Genomic DNA, 20,378 nt, shown 5'->3' on the forward strand with positions numbered 1-20,378 from the left:
TCTCTCTCTCTCTCTCTCTCTCTCTCTCTCTCTCTCTCTCTCTCTCTCTCTCTCTCTCTCTCTCTCCTTTCCTCTCCTCTCTCTGTCTCTCTTTCTCCTCTCTCTGTGTGTGTGTGTGTGTGTGTGTGTGTGTGTGTGTGTGATGTGTGCATGATGTGTGAGTGTGCGTGTGCACATAAATACGGAAGCTAGCATCTAGGACGTTTTAGACCTCAGATTCACTGGTCTGGCTCCCACCCCAGCGATAGCACCCCTGTGTCCATCCCTCTTCCAGGCCCTGTGAGTACGTTGTGTCTTTAGGAAGAACTCATTAAGGCTTTGTGTTTCTCACTTTCCTGTAATTTGGTAGGAGCCTGGCAACCAAGGACAAACTGTCCCAGGTCAAGACTACGGAGGGGTAAGCCAGGGCTGGGCCTGGCTTGTGTTGGATCACAGAAGTCTGTCCCTCCCTAGAATGGGAGGGAGAATGCTGGAGGAAGAGCTGGTTTATAAAGGGGCCGAGGAAGTGGCTGTTCCCAGGCCAGGGCCTGTAAGAAGGTGCCAGGGAAGGCCTAGACCATCAAAACAGACAAACACAAAGCCCAGCAGGAGGGGCACAGGCAGGGGTGGGGGAGGCGCCAATGCCTGGCTCTCCAATCACCTCTGTCCTCCTGTTGATACCTCTACTGAAAGAATCCCAAGCAGTGCAGGGACCAGGGGAGCCCAACACCACTGTCCACAAAGGTCAGAGACGGTAGAGATGGCAGAGCAGGGAGGATATTTAGAAGGACAGGTGGGGAACATCCAGCTATCTTAGTGACTGTCCTCCTTGCTCTGACAAAATACCTGGTAATAAAAGGAGGAAAGTTTATTCTGGCGTCTGGCTTACAGCTTAAAAAGAGACACACCCCCCAAACAAACGAAGTCACAGGGCAGGGAAGGGGAGCTGGCTGGACACACTGCATCTGCAGTGAGGAAGCAGAGAGCGAACAGGAAGTGGAGGCAGGTTATAAAACTTCAAGACTTGCCCTGAGTGGCTCACTTCCTCCAGCAAGGCTACAGGACCCCTTAAAGCTGCTACAACAAACAGTGCTGCCAGCTGAGGACCAAATGTTCAAACACTTGTCACTTGTGGGATATTTCATATTCAAACCACAGCACCAGCCCAGGGTCATTTCCCAGAGGCCACAGCTTCTTGGCCTCCAGCCAAGTGCAGCCTTTATAAGACACAACTTCTCTGGCCAATTTCAAAGCCACGCTTCCTGCTGGGAATACCTGTTTGAACAAAGCCTTTATTGTCTGTTCCAACAGCAGGGCCAGAATTTAAAAAGCTTCATTTTCAAGACTGACTGGCTTTGGTCTGTCCAACCTGGAACTTACATTTTAGAGTCAAATAGAATTATTTAAACAAAGTATTTCTATGATAAGCACACAGTGCTTTTTTTTTTTTTTTTAATAATCTGCTTCCCCCTCCCCAACATTTCTAATAAGAAATGGAGGCCTGTTTTGTAGCCAGCTCTTAAAATCCCAGTTTTTCTCAGCTTCTATTTGCCTGGTCTTTGTCTCTTTGGTTTTGCTTTAAACAGATTGTGGAGGGGGCTCATCTGATGTAACCTGGCCCAGAGGACACACTGTCTTTGAGCAGTATTCCTACCTCTGACATCTGCTTCTGGGCTTGACACAGCCATGTGCTGGCATCTGGTTTCATAGGCTGCATGCTTTCTCTCTCTTTCCTTGCCTGAGGTCTTTTCTGTGGCGAGACGCCCACTGTCAGCTGCAGGGATCCCCAGCCCCTGGCCTACGTTCTTCTCCACTTGCTATCCTGTCCCTGGCCTGCTATCCAGCTGGGAGTGTTCAGTGTTTGCTCTCCTTGGAAGTCACACTTGCTCCGTACTGTTCCAGGTAGAGGGTGTCCCCCTAGGTAACAGCCAACTTCAAGTCTCCATGCCATGGGGCCCAGGAGGTGTCACAGAGATTGATGTGGAACCTGAGAGGTGGCCCACTGGTCACAGAAAGCCTGTATGACATGAAGGAACTGCTTTTCCACAGCTGTGGAGGCAAATGCAGCAAACAGAAAGGCCATGGAGCTCAGACACCAAACCGGTGCATCAGTTGGAAACAAAGATCAGAGACAGTCTGTTCTTTGTGGCGTCCATGAAAATAACGTTAATATGGACATTCTTTCTCAAGTGAGCTAAATTGTATCTTATTGCTCCATGTGAGTTGGATGAAGGCATATGATAGGCTCTCTTCTATTGTTAGAGGGCTAACGAAATGTATGTTATGACAGAAGGACACTAGACATGTCTGTGACGTGGTGGGGAAAGATGCAACCACACTGGGCAGAATCAAAGTTGCTGCCTTTCCTACAGGGAGACCCATAGATGGCCCTTCAGAGATCTCCCATCCCTGCTCTTCCCATCGGGGTGAAGTGTTCAGCATCACCCTCTCCCTCCCTGGGAAGAGAGCTTTCCCCTGAGAGCCAGGGTCCTGCACTGGTGGACATAGTCTGTCCCTCCAAGGCTGCCTCACCAAACCCTTCAAGGATGCATCAAGTTCAAGACATGGCATATGGGCTCCTAGAGGACTTCAAATGTAACCCCCAAGCAAATACCCTTGAGGATGCTGAGTCAACTCCCAATTTAGCTTTTCTTTTTCTGTGAATGTTAGGGTGTGTGGTATTTACTGTGTGCTGGTACACTTGCACATGTGTGCATGTGTAGACCTGAGGTTGGCACTGGGTGTCGTTTTCAATTGTTCTCTACTTTGTTTGTTGGTTTTCATTTTATTTTATTTTTCTGTTTTTGTTTGTTTGAAACAGGGTTTCTATATAGGTCTGGCTGTCCTGGAACTCACTGTGTAGACCAGGCTGGCCTTGAACTCACAGAGATCCACTTGCCTCTGCCTCTACCTCTCAGAGTGCTGGGATTATAGGCATGCACCGCCATGATGTTTTTTTACAGCAATAGAAAAGGAACTAAGATGAAGAGTATATGCCAGTGTGACCTCTGACCTGATTGACCAAAGTGGTACCTTGTGAACTAGTAACAAGAGGTCCACATACCTGTTAGCTTCTGAGTCAGCTTACAGGTATGCTTCATTCTGGAGAGAAACTGACAATACCATGGGGTTTGGAATGAAACTAGGTTATTACTTTATAAAGATAAAAACAAATTTAATTTTTTTAATGTTTGGAAAGCTGAGATAGGTGTCTGCTCACCCTGCTTAATGAGCAATGACAGAGCTGTTAACTTTGGAGGAAAGAGAACTCTCCAACACTGACTCATGATGTTCTGATTCCTGTCCAGTCTCAGTCCTTCCTCAGAGACAACAGCCCAGCATTAGCTGTCTAGGAAACACTCAGAGGACTTGCTAAAGTCACCTCTCCTTAACATAAAATGGACATGCATGGAAGCATCTGGGTTTATTGATTTAATCAATATGATGGGAATACAGCAGCAAGTCAATGCAAATAATTACAAAATGTCTTACTTTTACATGTTTAAAATAAGTTGCCTTAAATAATCTGTAAGAATTAGAATCACAAGGACACATGAGGAACTGCATCGCTTCTGCCACAATGCCTGTGGGCATTTTATTAGTAATCATCTAACAAAGTCTCCTAGTGCAAAGTGCACATAATTATTTAGAACCTCCATCACTATATTTGGCTTCTTGTGTTCCCTTATAAATAACTGTGCCTAAATATAAGAATTTGAGTGGAACTGAGCAGGTATGGCCCCAGCCTTGCACTGAGAGCACTTGTCCCTTAAACAAGTCTGTAATGCCTTGACTTGGTGAGAGCAGCAGCCAGCCCCAAGTCTGCCCACTGCTGCCCTTTCATGCCCAGTGCAGGCTGTGCTGCTTGGAGGTAACTAGGTTCAATTTTAAACTGGTGTAAACACATGCTGGGCTCAGCGGAGCCAAAGGCTAAGAGCTCAGTGCCGTGCTGTTCCCTCCTGTGCCCTTCCTTCAGTGTTGGAGGAGCGCTCTGTTCTTGCACTGCTCGCCACTGGACAGAACTTAGAGTTTTTTCTTGCCCCGCAACAAGGTAGAGTGTTTCAGCGTGCTTTTAGCCACTACTGCCTGGCTTACACTGCCGGAGCTTTTCTCTGGTTCTGACTTCAGTTCAGAAGAAAAGACTTTGCTGGACATTGAGTTTGAACTGCTCATGTCAACACCATCTACATCAGGCTTCTTGGCTGTATCGGTGGGCTATGAATGAAAGAAAAAGCTTAAATTAACTCTCAGGTACAAAAAAGCATGTGCAGTAACTGAAGGGGGCAGGAGATAACAGAGTTCAGTGACTGTGAGGCATAGGCATGTGGAAATACTGGAAAAATCTCTTAAACTATCACTCCAAAAGCTCCAGAAGCGTCTTCACCACTGTCAAGAGAAGCAAGGCATTTAGAGCTTGTTGTGTGAAACCATAAGGCTGTTTAAAGCTGGCATGGGCAGCTCACTAAAGGCCCCTCCATACAGGGCCATCCACTTGGACACAAACACAGTCACCTTCCATTTCTTCAGACTCACAGACATCTGCAGTGTGATTACTCTTCCTAAGATGGGCACAAAGTTGCAACAATTGCCCTGGTTCATACTCTCAGCCCCTCTTCTGCATTCGTTCCAGGAATAGGCTTCTTTTACGTCAAGCGGGCACCTTTCAGTCTCAACTCCTCACTGGCAAAGGGGGTAAAACAGCATTTGAATGTTCTCGTCAAGGGGTGATGGGGAGTGCGCTGAGGAAGTGGCTGAGAGGACTGCATGGCGTTTACAGCAGGAAAACACCAGTCCGAGGTGACCTTGTGCTCTCAGGTCATGCCTCCATGCAGGACAGGAAGCAGCAGCCTAGAATCCTGCAGCCACAGGGGGACAGGGTTCACTTTGACCTTAGGTTCATTTAAAGAGTGATCATTTTAATTAAGTGAAGCTGAGCATAGAGTTCTAAAGAGCAGCGACTGTCCCAGGAGACCTGCAAAGCAGGTCAGAGCAAGCTTTCACCTACACACAATGACACAGGAACGGGCATGCTTGCAACATTTAAGATAGCTGAGTACTGTTTCAAAGAGTGGGAAAAGATCACACAGGACACTGGACAAATTGCTCAGGTGTTTTCTTGATCTCCTTGGCTTTTGAGATATAAAAATTTGCACTTATATATTTGTTCAATGAATAGAAGTTCCCAGAGCTGCAGCAAAATTTTAAGACATCTTCACTCTGGTACCTATATTTCATAAAAGAGAAGGTGTGCCAGCCAGTGCTTAGCACTTCCTTAGACCATCCCTAGTGCCTGATGGAGCAAACCCTGTCGCATTGGACAGTCCAACTTGGACACTTAGTAGTTAAGGAAATGTGTTACAATGTGTCCACTACAACTAGCACTCTGCGAAATAGAGCAGAGGTTCAGCCAATGGTTTTTACATGTATATTCATGTCTGGTTGAATGTTCCATTCTTCATCTGTGAGTTTTCTAATTTACATGTACTTATTGATTAATTCATTTACTTATTTATTTAGTTTGATTAAGTGATCGATTGTGGGGGTTGTGTGTGCATGTGCCATGGTGCATGTGTGAAGGTCAGAGGACAACTTGTAGAAATCAGTTCTCTCCTTCTGGAACCACGTGAGTTCCAGAGATGAAACTCAGGTCAACCATATTTGGCAGGAAGAGCTTTACCAGCTGAGCCATCTAATTGGCCCCTGGACAGCTGTTAGTGTACTAGAACCAGAGGCCAGTCACCATGAAGAAATACTACACCTCCACATGCTCAGATAGCAATGTTGACTTCTCCCCCCTCAATTCTATATGCTCTAGAACGTTCTTCTTGAATACAGTATCTCAAAGTAGTTTTTGAAATTTTGTGAAAAAAAAAAATATGAGAGGAAAAATAAAACAACCCAAATGTCTAGTTGTAATTGATGTTGGAACATGATATTTCTGTTTCTTTATGTAGGAAGTTGAGGAAAATTACATCCCTCAGCCACATGTATTTATTTACAATTTTAGTGATCTTAAAAAATATATTCATGGTTTAATAAAAAAAAATCTCTTTCTTGCCTCCTAGTTAATTCGAACCCAGCATCATAAAACACAGCCAATGCCGTCGATTCACAGTGCACATCTTCTCCAGGGGGCTCATGTACCAACACGCAACCGTGCACAACCGAATGAATCGCTGCCGTTCACTTGTCAGGCCCATGAGAAGCGGGTGAGAATCTCCCACGGCTCAGCCTAATTCCTCCCCAGCTTTATTTTACCCTTTCACATAAGTAGTGGTATACTGCAAACATTCCTTCACACCCTGAAGTCTTCTTAATAAACTGGTGGTTATCTTACAGGCCACTCTGTCTAAATTCACACAGTTTGCTTGTTCATTCTTCAGGTTGGACAGTAAATGTCTCAGTCTGGGCCAGACCCTTCACAGAGGATATTGCAGTTGTCTCTTGTCTTTTCTAGTATTAACAGTGCTGAAAAGTACAATTCTAAGGCAGTTGTACCAATTCATGCCCTCCCCCTCAGGCACACAGAGTCTGCTTTCTTTGTCAGGTTTGTGCTCATGTATATTAAAGTTGGTATAGGCAAAGATAAAAATGTGTTTTTATTTATGTGTATATGCGTGTAAGGGTATGTTGCATGTGTGAGGGACTCACAGAGCTAGAAGAGATCACTAGATCCACTGAAACTAAAGTTACAGTGCTCTGTGAGCCACAAGGGTGCTGGGAACCCAGCCCAAGTCCCATGGAGGAGCAGCAAGGTCTCTTAACTGATGAGCTGTCTCTCCAGTCCCTATAGCCATATTTTAAGTACGTCTCAGAATTTGCCAGCAACCAGTTGCACTGAAATCATGGTATCTGTTCCTTCACTCCCTGTTAGCATCGATGCAAACATACTTTATGCAAATATTTACTGCATGGAAGCTTCTGTGACTGTGGGAGGGATACTGTGTGTCCTTGCCACTTCTCTTTACTCATTGCAGTTGCATCAGGTTGGCAGGCAATTGTTTAGGAAGCAGAATCCTAAGGGTTTTCTAGAGTCTGAGCCTTTGTTCTGCCTCCTTTCTGGAACCATCTCTGATGATAGTACATCACGGGTGCAGAAGCCCCAGGATGCCCCCTTGGGCAGACTCCCTTCACAAGGAAGAGGTTCACAAGGAACCTCTTCTCTCCTTGGAATATAAATGGCCAAGGCAAATACCAGCTCCCAGGGTTTTTCTAGAATTGTGCCAATCTTAATTTTTCGGCGATTTCTTTGGTTAGGCTAGACCAACTAAATCTAGGGCTTCTTTTCTTTGCTCATAGCTGCTGGAGTTCTCTCAGGGATCTTTGTTGTCACTGAAGCAATTTTACAGTTTTTTAAAGTAGTAGGACAGAGAAATGAAAAGCAAAATTGTCAAGGCTATGACACAGAAGAAGTGCTCCTGGAAGCTTGCACAGAGCAGGAGAAAGATGGCAGAGGAATCCCTTATCATTTCCAGGGCAAAGCTTCTAGATGACTTCATGAGACTGCCGCCATCTACTCAGCAGTCCATGAGAGGACTGGGAAAGCACCGCCAACTGTGCACTGTAGATAGTGCATGCAAAGCAGTGGCCAAGAAACCCTGCTGCCACAAGAAAACATCTGCAGAATCAGTAGGAAACCATGGCGAGGCCATAGCAGCCCGCAAAGACAGAAGGGACCAGACTCATTTTACCAACGGGCTACTAATATGATGGCAGGCAGGGGTGTCTTTAGAGATTCTTCAGCCTAAGATACAGAAAAGATTATATAAGAAGAGGGAGAGAGGGAAAGAAAAGGGGGGGGGGGAACAAAGCTTGGGGCTGAAGAGATTACTGCACAAGTTTGAGAACCAATGTTCAGACTCCTAGGAGCCATGTAACAGTTGAAAGCCATCTATAATCATGACACTCGGGAGGCAGCTTCAAGGGATTCCTGGAGAAAGCTGGCTAGATAAATTTGCTGTGATTGGCAAGCTATGGGCTCACCAGGAGAGTTGAACATGACCAAGGAAGGCACTTGATATTAACTTCACCCCCCCCATGCCTCTGCATATACACATATGGGAACACACACGCCACGCCACACCACATCACACCATTCCACAACATGCCACACCACGCCAACCACACCACACCATGGCACACCACCCCACATCACACCACACCACCTTACGGCACACCACGCCACGCCACAGCACAGCTCACCACCCCACCCCACCCCACACCACAGCACCCCACCCCACATATCACAGCACAGCACCCCACACCACAGCACAGCACAGCACAGCACAGCACAGCACAGCACACCACAGCACAGCACACCACTCCACCCCACAGCACCCCACCCCACCCCACAGCACCCCGCCCCACCCCACCCCACAGCACACCACAGCACAGCACCCCACCCCACCCCACAGCACAGCACCCCACTCCACCCCACAGCACCCCACCCCACAGCACAGCACCCCACTCCACCCCACAGCACCCCACCCCACCCCACAGCACCCCGCCCCACCCCACACCACAGCACACCACAGCACAGCACCCCACCCCACCCCACAGCACAGCACCCCACTCCACCCCACAGCACAGCACCCCACCCCACCCCACCCCACAGCACAGCACAGCACCCCACTCCACCCCACAGCACAGCAGAGCACCCCACCCCACCCCACCCCACAGCACAGCAGAGCACCCCACTCCACCCCACAGCACCCCACCCCACAGCACAGCACCCCACTCCACCCCACAGCACCCCACCCCACAGCACAGCACCCCACCCCACCCCACAGCACAGCATACCATAGCACATCACATATGTACGCAAGAATAATAATTAATAAAAAAGAAAAAGAAACTACAGCATGGCATGAAGAAGGGGTAGATCCAGTACTATGGAGCTACATGTCACTTCTGTAGGCCATGGTCATGGTGGTCATGCCAGGGCTGCTCCCTGCAGTGTTTTAACTGCTCATCTGTGACAGATTCTTAGCAGGTGAGACAGCTGGAGAGCAGCTGGTCTGACTGCATACGGAGAGATCAGAAAGATGGTCCTACAAGTTACCCCCGGTTTTGCCTTTTTCTAATTCAGCACCTTGGCCTGATTTCTGCATTTGTATTATTAGTTATGAAAGGGGTCCGTGTGTGTAAGGGAAGGTATGTAACAGGAGACTGGGCTGAATGCACACATTTTACTGCTCACTGGAGTAACCTCAACCTGATGAACCTATCTGGTGATAATGGATGCAAAGCCTGTGAGCTCTCAGCACATCCTGCAAGTTAATACCAGAGTGTGATTACTAGAAACTGTTACCGTTCCTCTGAATTTTGAGTAAAATACATGCTATTTAAGTAAAGTGGTTTATCACCATAGCAACCACTTCTAGAGTCACACATTCAAATTATAGTCCTGCACAAGGTCCAAATGACAAAATTCGGATACAAGTTTTCTGCTATAGTTTTGCTGACAATGATCACCCATCTTATCTCCTATTCCTGTGGTTTTCAGAAGACATAAGGAAAGGAAAGGAAAGGAAAGGAAGAATGAGAGAAATCAACTTGAAAATATACAGACTTTCTTTTACAAGGCTAGTCACATAAAGATCTGGGTCTCACATTGGAGTTAATGAAAGTACAATTTAACTTGCAAATTAGAGAAAGATGTAAATAGCTTTCATTTCTTTGCAGTGAGGGTATAATTTATATACAGTAGAATATACAAATCACAAGTATGCTATGAGGAGTCCTGACAAACACAGAGATCCAGGTAACTGATACCACAGAAAAGACTCAGCAACTGAGGGTGAGAGGAGGTGCCCTGCAGGAGAGTATGTAGGGTACACCAGTCCTGGGCTCAACCTCCAGCCTTAGACTAATTCCCTGTTTCCACTCCATACTCTTATTTTATTCTGGGGCCACATGTGTTCTGATATTTTTAGAGATAATTGGTTTTGACTTTTTCTTTTTAACTTTTATTGAATGTCTATGATTTACACATCATGTACCAAAATCCCTCTCCTCTCCCCATCCCCTCATATCCGCCCTCTGTCCCTGCAACCTCCCCACAGTAAAACAAAACAAACAAAAATCTTGTCACAGAAGCTGTAGTGTATCACGCAGTATAGCCTTTTGTCCACATATGTTTACTTTCAAATGTTCATTGCTATGAGTCATGGGTCTGGTTTGATGCCTACACGATAGTTATTGCATCTTCACTGGAACTGCTGTCAGATATCCCATTGTTGCTGTGTGTCAAGGAGATTCTTAATCTTTGAATCTGCAGGTTTGGCCCCTTCATGTGTTCCAGCAGGTCATACATGGGGTAGATGTTGGGGTGAGGCCCACTCAGAGCCCTGGATCAGGTCCTGCTCCCTTGTCCTCAGGGCAGGGCCCGCTCTCCTGCTCCCATGTTCTCAGGGTAGGGCCTGCTCTCGTGCTCCCGTGTCATTATGGCAGGGCCAGCTGTTATCATGGCAGGGCCAGCTCTCCTGTTCCTGTGTCCTCAGGGCAGGGCCAACTTTCTGGCGCCCATGTCCCCAGGGCTGGCTTACCTGCTCCCGCATCCTTAGGTCCAGCTCTCCTGCTCTTGTGTCCTCAGGTCCAGCTTTTCTGCTCTTGTGTCCTCAGGGCCAGCTCTCCTGCTTCTGCATCCTTGGGGATAGCTCTCTTGCTCTTGTGTCCTCAGGGCCAGCTCTCCTGTTCCTGTTCAATTCGCCAGATTGTTGCTGGCCATCAAGGCCTGGATGGTCTCCTACTCCTGTGGGTACTGGATCTTGTGGGCCATCAAGCAGGTGGCAAGTAGAGGCCCCTCAAAGTCTTCATTGCATTGCTTACAGAAACCATTGGTGATGGCCTGGATCAGCTTCTTGTCCAGGGGAACTTGTGGCTCTGATGATTCATGCCTCCTGAGTCTCTGGCTCTATTGTGTGCTCCATCCACCATGGCCCCTTGCCTCGGTTCTGCCCCTAGTATCCACCTCTGCACAATCCAGCTCTTGGCACTGAGCATGGCCCCAGCCTGTGAAGCCTGTCGTGTGGGTGGTGCAGTCCTCGATCAGGCTCGACTTGAACAGCACCCCCTCCTCAAACACCATCTCCTTGGCCCGTACCGTGCCAGGGCTGCAATCTGAAATGCAGCCGCAGCAGTGCCAGCGGTGGTGGCCTGGGCCCCTGGGAGCATGGACGATCTATACGACAGGATTTCCTTTTTTCTGGGAAACACCAGCACTGTGTTTTGGATCTCTCAGTATGGTCCTTTGGTGGCTGTGCAGTCATTGCTTTTCTGTGGATCAGATACAGTGTGCGATTGATGCCCAATCTTGGATGATCTCAGCTTGGGTATTTCTAATACATTGCACTAAGTGTTTCCTCCCAATCAGGCCACTCTTGGGAGTGAACATTTCTGTGTGGCTCTGGAACACAATCAGAATGCATTGAGGACCTCATCTTTTGAACCCCGTGGTCCCTCAGTAGGCACACCCACAGCACCAGGCTAGTTTTGACTCTTAAAGCATATAAAGGAAAGAGGAGTACAATGTGTGAACCTTTGTGTCTGAATTTCTTTTCTTTTTTTTTTTCTTTTCTTTCTTTCTTTCTTTTCTTTTCTTTTTTTTTTTTTTTTTTTTTTTTTTTTTTTTTTTTTTTTGCCTAAAATGTTAGATGGAATTTAATTTTAAAAACTTTTGTGGGGCTAGGGAGATAGCTTCACAATTAAGGGTACACACTGCTCTTGTGTATGTGAGTTTGGTTCATAGCATTCACGTCAGGTGGCTCCAGAGGATTAGATACCTTCTTCTGGTCTCTGTGGATACCCAACTCACATCCCCCACCAACCCTACCCGCAGAGTCATGCATGCACACTCACACATGCATACCCTTAAAATTAATTTTAAAAATCTTAAAATTTTAAATTTTCTCTGTGTTTGTGTGTGTGTGTGTGTGTGTGTGTGTGTGTGTGGTTTATCCACATTAGTGCAGGTCTGTGCATCCACACACGTGCCTATGAAGGCCAGTGTTGACTTTAGGTCTTTCTCTATTGCTATTCACCTTATTCTTTAGATAAATTTAAATTTTATGTACATGCATGAGGTGCGAGCATGTACATATGTGCATCGCATATATACAGGAAACCAAAGAGGCCAGAAGACAGTATTAGATCCCCTGCAATTGAAGTTACAGGAAATTGTAAACTGCCATGTTGGTGCTGAGAACAAAACTCAGGTCCTCTGAAAGAGCAGCCAAATGTTCTTAACTGCTGAGCCATGTCCACCTTCCATGTTGTTATTGTTGTTTTTGATAGTTAAATGAATAAATGTTTAATAGAGAATTCCTCAAAAACATTAAAGTCTCTGGGGTGATGCACATGGCACATGATTCAGGTAAAAACAAGACAATATTGGATACAATAATTTGATATCTAAAAAGAAAAGTTATCCTCTTGCTTTCTAATACAGAACACAAAAATAAAAGCTGATAAAATATTCTCAATTAGTGGCTTAGTGTGAAAAACTTAATTCATAAGGTGGGAAGAAGTATCTTATAGCAAATAGTTTATCAAGTTTTTCATGGAACATTGAGATGATTTAAATAGGAAGTGTCCCCTCACAGGTCCTGGCATTTAAATACTTGGCCCGTGGTTTGTGCCACATCTGAGGTTTGAGAGCTGCATATTGAAGGAAGTATGTTACTGGGGACAGAATTTGGGAGCTTAAATCTTCACCCTGCTTCTAGTCTGTTCTCTCTGGTTTGTGCTTGCAATTGAGGACATAAACTCTCAGCTTCTTGTTGTCTGTCTTCTGTAAGTTGCCTTGGTCATAGTATTATATTAGAGCAAAATAAAAGTAACTAATGTCCATATGAGATATGCTTATATAACCTTCAAGCATGAGGTTTTTAAGTGAAGAAAATAATACTTAATAATACACAAGGTTGATAATAACTGCAGGACAATAAAATCAGTATATAAAGACTCTAGACCATTACACTCCTAAGATCATGTTTCATTTTTTCATTGGTATAAAATTTCTTCTATATTTCATCTCTCAAGATTTTACTTAAAATGTATAGTTTGCAAGCACTGTGAATTGATCCTTTACCTTTTAAAAATAATTTATTTAGATTACATCTCAATTGTTGTCCCCTCACTTGTATCTTCCCATTCCCCCCTCCATCCCTCTTTCACCCTATCCCCCTCCCCTAGGCCTGTGACAGAAGGGGACCCCTCCCCTCACAACCTAACAGGTCTCATCTGAGCAGCCTGCTTCCCCTTCCTCTGAGTGCCACCAGATCTCCCCATCAAGGGGAAGTGGTCAAATAGGGGGCACCAGAGTTCATGTCAGCATCAGTCGCTGCTCTCCACACAACTGTAGAGAATGTACTGTCCTTGGTTGCTATAGTACTTTGTGTATGCCCCCTGGGTCCAGATCTGCCAGCCTTGATGGTCTCCATGTTGGGTTCCAGGACATACTGGGTCCTTCTATTTCCCCATTCTCCCATATATCTCTCACCTGGAGTCCCAATAGCAAGTCCCAGCATCTGTCACAATCCCCTGCTGAGTGAAGGCTCTCAGAGGACACCCATCTTAGGCTAGTATCCAATTATAAGTGAGTATATACCATGTGTATCTTTCTGGGTCTGGGTTAACTCACTCAGGATGCTCACTTCTAGTTCCATCCATTTGCCTGCAAACTTCAAGATTTCCATAGTATAAATGTACCACAGTTTCTTTATCCATTCTTCGACTGAGGGACACCTACGTTGTTTTTAGATTCTAGCTATCATGAATAAGGCTGCTATGAACATAAGTGAGTAAATGTCCTTGTTGTGTAGTGGAGCATCTTTCAGGTATATTCCAAGAGTGGAATAGCTGGGATTTTAGGTAGCCCTAGTTCCAAATTTCTGAGAAAATACCATATTGATTTCCAAAGTGGTTGTACAAGTTTGCACTCCCATCAGCAATGAAGGAGTGTTCCCCTTTCTCTACATCCTCACCAGCATGTGCTGTCAACTGAGTTTTTTATCTTAGCCATCCTGATGGGTGGAAGATGGAATTTCAGAGTCATTTTGATTTGCATTTCTCTGATGACTAAGGATGCTGAGCATTTCTTTAAGCGTTTCTCAGCCATTCCTCTGTTGAGAATCCTCTGCTTAGTTCTGAACCCCATTTCTTAATTGGGTTATTTGGTTTGGTAGTGTTTAATTTCATGAGTTTTTTAAAAATGTATTTTGTATATTAGCCCTTTGTCAGATGTAGTGTTGGTGAAGATCTTTTCCCAGTCTGTAGGCTTTTGCTTTGTTCTGTTGACAGTGTCTTCTGCTTTACAGAAACTTCTCAGGCTCATGAGGTCCCATTAATTAATTGTCGACCTTAGAGCCTGGGCTGTTGGTGTTCTGTTCAGGAAGTTGTCTCCTGTACCAATGAGTTCCAGGCTCTTCCCCACTTTTTCTTCTAAATGATGTAGTGTGTCTGGTTTTATGTTAAGGTCTTTAATACACTTGGACTTAATTTTTGTGCATGGTAATAAATATGGATCTACTTGTATTTTTCTACATGTAGACATACAGTTAGACCAGCACCATTTGTTGAAGATGCTATCTTTTTTCCATTGAATAGATTTGGTTTCTTTGTCAAAAATCAAGTGTCCATAGGTGTGTGAGATTATTTCTGGGTCTTTGATTTGATTCTGGGTCTTTGATTTGATTCAAGCCTATTGCTATGCCAGAAACAGTTTTAATTACTGTTGCTCTATAGTACAGCTTTAGATCAGGAATGGAGATTCCTCCAGAGGATCTTTTATTGTACAGAATTGTTTTAGCTATCCTGGGTTTTTTGTTTTTCCATATGAAGTTGAGAATTGATCTTTCAAGTTCTTTAAAAACTTGTGTAGGTATTTTAATACAGATTGCATTGAATTTGTTTTTGTTTGTTTGTTTGTTTGTTTTTGTTTTTGTTTTTAAGATTTATTTATTACATATACAGTGTTCTGCCTGCATACCAGAAGAGGGCACCAGATCTCATCACAGATGGCTGTGAGCCACCATGTGGTTGCTGGGAACTGAACTCAGGACCTCCTGAAGAGCAGACAGTGCTCTTAACTGCTGAGCCACCTCTCCAGCCCCTTGCATTGAATTTGTAAGTTGCTTTTTGTAAGATGGCCATTTTTACTATGTTAGTTCTCCCAATCCATGAACATGGGAAATCTTACCATCTATATCATCTTCAATTTCTTTCTTCAGAGACTTGAAGTTTTTTTCATACAAGTCTTTCACTTGCTTGGTTAGAGTTACACACCTAGATACTTTATATTACTTGTGGCTATCGTGAAGTGTATTGTTGATTTCTTGGATGTTTTGTGTCAGGCAATTTTCAGATGTAACATTTTCTCTGATTCCATCAAATTCTTCTATTGTGTCTTCTACACTCAAGATTCTTTCCTCCATCTCTTGAATCCTGTTGGCTAAGCTTACCTCTGCATTTCCTGTTTTCTTCTCTAAGTTCTCTCATTCCTGGCTTTCTTCTGTCTGTACTTTTGTCATTATTTTCATTTTCATCTTCAGATATTGAACCATTTTATTGATTTCCTTCATCTGATTGTTTGCATTTTCCTGAATTTCTTCCAGTGATTTTTTTTTTTTCATTTCCTCTCTATAGGCTTCTGCCATGGCCTTTCTAATGTTCTCAATCTGACTGCTTCTTCCTGTATTTGTTTATGAATTTTATTTGTTTTCTCCATTATTATCTTCATTACTAAGGATTTGAGGTCTTTGGTTTTTTTTTGTTTTGTTTTGTTTTGTTTGTTTGTTTGTTTGTTTGTTTTTTGTGCTTCAATTGTGTTTGAGTTTCCAGGATTGACAGGATTGAATTCTTTGGAATAACTGGGTTTTGGAGATGCCATATTATTCTGGCTTTTGTTGTTTGTGTTTTTATGCTGGCCTTTGGTCATCTTGCTGTTTCTGATTTTGGGAGGTAGTTTTTTATGTCCTTCACTGGTTGTTGAGAGCAGTTCATTAGTGAGTGTCTATAGGTCAAGATCTCTCACCTATGGGGATCAGGGAACCCTTCCCTGGGTCAGGCAGGTGACCTGATTTCCGCTCCGGAGGACTTTGCTCCATACCCTGGGCTCCCAACTGGGCCAGCAGAGACTAGTGCTGGTGCCCTGCAGCCCAAGATTCAGTCCAAGATAGTATAGGTACTATCTGCCTTTGGCTGGGCTTTGGAAACCCTGCTCTTGGCCACAGGGTCCCTTGTTCCTCTGGCCGAGAGTGCAGGAGCTGTCCACTGGCTTAGGTTTCCTCCCATTCTGCAGGCCATGGGACTTCAGTTCAGTCCACCTGAGAATTTGGAGCTGCTGGCTGGCATAGGCTTCTGCCCATTCTCGCTCAGGACCTCCATTCAGTCCACCAGGAGTGTGGGAGCCGCCTGTCCCATGTTGTTTTTTAAGACAAGGTTTCTTATCAATTGGCTAGGCTGGTATTTCAGCAATCCCCTAGGATGTCCTGTCTCGGCCTCCCAGTGCTAGGACTACAGGCATGCACCACTACACTTGGTTCTCTACATACATGCTAGGGATCTGGACTTGGGGTTTTACAGCATATAAATGCATAGCAAATACTTTACCCACTGGACTATTTCTCCATCCCAGTTAAATTCTTTATTAATATATTTGCAGATTCTTATATTATTTTAAGGTTTTAAATATTCATGTAAGCATTGGCAATTCATTTTTCTAGCCAAGTCATATTCTATTATAATCACATGCTATACTCCATTATAATAACATACAATTATAGGTTTGCCTCATTTTCAATTAATGGACATTTGGATTGCTCCTCCCCTTAGGCCATATAATAATTTGTTACAAACATATTCTATAAATCTTTTCAGATAGTTTGCAAATCTTTCTGTAAATTTGAGATCATTGGGTGAATGGCAAATGAATGTTTAACGTTATAAGTAATAACAATTTGTATTTGAAAGGATTCCTCAGATGGTACATCTGAATTTCTAATAGCAATATAGGAAAAATACACTTGTTCCATGCCCTTGCCAACATTTGGAGTGGCTAGTCTTTAATTCTACTATGTATGTAGTGATGGCTTGTTGCAGCACTTACATTTTCCTTACAGCTGTGGGGACAAGCATCTGTGAGATGCTGTTGGCCCCGTCTGAACTCTTTGTTCAACTCTTGTAACATTTTCAAAGTTGAGTTGCCTTATTATTGTTTAGTGATAATAACTGCCTGGTTATTCTGTTGTTATTAAGGGACAGCATAACCAAGGAAACTCTTATAAAAGAAAGAATTTAATTAGGGTTTGCTTACAGCTTCACAGGATCAGTCCATTATCATCATGGTGGGAAGCAGTCAGGCATGGTGCTGGAGCAGTAGCTGAGAGCTTTACATCCAGCTCAACAAGCAGGGAGGTAGAGAGAAAGAAGGGGGGAAGGAGAGAGAGAGAGAGAGAGAGAGAGAGAGAGAGAGAGAGAGAGAGAGACTGGACTAGGCTTGGGCTTTTGAAACCTCAAAGCCCATTCTCAGTAACACACCTTCTCCAACAAGGACACACTTAAATCTTCCCTAAATAGTCACAAGTTAGAGATTAGACACTCAACTATATGAGGCTGAGGGGACCATTTTCATTCAAACCACCACAGTAACAGCCATATTTTGGACACAAGCCCTTTCTCTCTGCAGCTTGGTCATTACTTTCCTCATATGCTTTCAGTGAGCAGGCATGCTTATTTTTTATGAAGCCCATTTAATCATCTTTAAAATGCTTTCTGTGTCCTAAGAAATCTTTGACAACTTGTTGGATGAAAATAGTCTCAGGATTTATCCTAGGAATTTTATAATTTAGCTTTCAGATTTATGTCTATCTATCACAAACTAATTTTCATATTCATTTTCAGTTAGATCAAACTTCATTTTTGGTTGTATATATGGCCTAACATTCTTAGCACTATTTATTAAAAACGGAGAGAGTAAGATAACCTGGGTCCATGGGGGCTCACAGAGACTGAACCACCAACCAAAGAGCATATACATGGGCTGGATCTAGATCCCCTACACATACGTAGCAGATGAGCAGCTCGTTATTCATGTGGGTCCCCTAACGACTGGAGCAGCGGCTGTCTCTGGCTCTGTTGTCTGCCTTCGGGTCCCTTTCCCATAACTAGGTTCCCTTCTCTGGCCTCAGTGGAAGAGGATGTGCTTATTCCTGCTGTGACTTGATGTGCCAGGGTGGGGTGGTACCCATGGAGGCCTCCCTTTCTCTGAGGAGAAGGGGAAGGGGGGCTGGGTGAAAGGGAGGGGAAGGGGGGACTGGGAGCAGAGGAGAGAGGGGCTGCAATCAGCCTGTAAATTGATTAAATAAATTGATTAAGGAAAAAGAAAAAAAAAGGCTATTTCTTTTCCAGTGATTATTTTAAAGAACTTTAAATCAACTTGTCATGTAAGTATGGTTCTGTTTCTGTATACATACTTTTATTCTTTCAGCTACTTGTCTGTCCTTAGACAAATGCGAAATGCTATTGACTACTGCAGTTACATGTAAGTAAATCCAGAAAATGTAGGCTTTTCAGTATAGTTTGGCTGATCCAGCTCTTAATGTATTTATAAATAAATTTTAATTAGAAAAATGTATTCTAATTTTAATCAGAAAAACCATATGTTGACAAGTTCAGCTGGGATTGGTTTAAAGTTATAGATCACTTTGGGAAGAACTGACATGCTAACAGTGCTGACTCTTTCAATCCATGAACATGGCGCACCCCTCCTTATGGGTCAGCTTTCCTCATCCATGAACATGGCGCACCCCTCCTTATGGGTCAGCTTTCCTCATCCATGAACATGGCGCACCCCTCCTTATGGGTCAGCTTTTCTCATCCATGAACATGGTACACCCCTCCTTATGGGTCAGCTTTCCTCATCCATGAACATGGCGCACCCCTCCTTATGGGTCAGCTTTCCTCATCCATGAACATGGCGCACCCCTCCTTATGGGTCAGCTTTCCTCATCCATGAACATGGTGCACCCCTCCTTATGGGTCAGCTTTCCTCATCCATGAACATGGTGCACCTCTCCTTATGGGTCAGCTTTCCTCACCCATGAACATGGTGCACCCCTCCTTATGGGTCAACTTTCCTCATCCATGAACATGGCGCACCCCTCCTTATGGGTCAGCTTTCCTCATCCATGAACATGGCGCACCCGTCCTTATGGGTCAGCTTTCCTCATCCATGAACATGGCGCACCCCTCCTTATGGGTCAGCTTTCCTCACCCATGAACATGGTGCACCCCTCCTTATGGGTCAGCTTTCCTCATCCATGAACATGGCGCACCCCTCCTTATGGGTCAGCTTTCCTCATCCATGAACATGGTGCACCCCTCCTTATGGGTCAGCTTTCCTCATCCATGAACATGGTGCACCTCTCCTTATGGGTCAGCTTTTCTCATCCATGAACATGGTGCACCCCTCCTTATGGGTCAGCTTTCCTCATCCATGAACATGGTGCACCTCTCCTTATGGGTCAGCTTTCCTCATCCATGAACATGGTGCACCTCTCCTTATGGGTCAGCTTTCCTCATCCATGAACATGGTGCACCCCTCCTTATGGGTCGGCTTTCCTCATCTTGGCTCAAGAATATTTTGTGACTAGTTTGTTATATTTATCACTTTACTTTGTAATAGTGTTCCAGATGGCATGCTAGGTTTTTGTTCAGGGTTTCTGTATCTGCATTAATGAGAGATACTGACCATGCTAAGTTTTTGTTCAGGGTTTCTGTGTCTGCGTTAATGAGAGATACTGGCTAATAGTTTCCTTCTTTCATAACATCCCATGATGTTTATATTAATGTTTTTACCCTATAAATTTGTTGTGCAATAGTCTTAAAGGTTTATGTGAATTTCTTCATTTCTTTATTAAACATTTAGTCATTAAATTAATTTGAGAATGAAATTATTTATAGAAAAGATTATAACTTAAATATTTTATTTACAAATAAGTATAAAACAACTTAAGTCTTCCATTTTTACATATCTGTTTTGGTAGTTTATAAAGAAGCATTGATGATTTCACTTATATTTTCTAACCTAGGTCGTGATGGTACACGCCTCTAATCCCAGCACTTGGGAGGCAGAGGCAGGCAGATCTCTGTGAATTCAAGGCCAGTGTGGTTTACAGAATGAGTTGCAGGAAATCCAGGGCTACACAGAGAAAATTTGTTTCAAAACCAAGCCAAACAAAGCAAAAAAACCTAGATTTGTGGCTCACATTTGTAATCTCAGCATTTGCAGGTAAAGGCAGGAGAATTACTACAAATTCAAGACTTAGTCTGTTCTATGTAGCATGTTCTAGATCAGCCTGTCTCAATGATCTCACCTCTCCAAAATCCCTCAAAACCAA

At 44.1% G+C, this 20,378-nt stretch overlaps 1 protein-coding gene across 1 annotated transcript in view; it reads right to left on the reverse strand.

The window, feature by feature from the left end:
- Positions 1-2,962: 2,962 nt before the first annotated feature.
- Stk33 (serine/threonine kinase 33) overlaps positions 2,963-20,378 on the reverse strand; it is a 65,087-nt gene continuing 47,671 nt past the window's right edge. The window contains exons 12-14 of the mRNA XM_051149371.1: positions 11,084-11,185; positions 4,460-4,538; positions 2,963-4,194 (exon numbers count right to left, since the gene is read on the reverse strand). Coding sequence (XP_051005328.1) covers positions 4,003-4,194; positions 4,460-4,538; positions 11,084-11,185 — 373 coding nt within the window. The 3' untranslated portion in view covers positions 2,963-4,002. The remainder of the gene's footprint in view (positions 4,195-4,459; positions 4,539-11,083; positions 11,186-20,378) is intronic.

Source organism: Acomys russatus, chromosome 7 (assembly GCF_903995435.1).
Source record: "Acomys russatus chromosome 7, mAcoRus1.1, whole genome shotgun sequence".
NCBI lineage: Eukaryota > Metazoa > Chordata > Mammalia > Rodentia > Muridae > Acomys > Acomys russatus.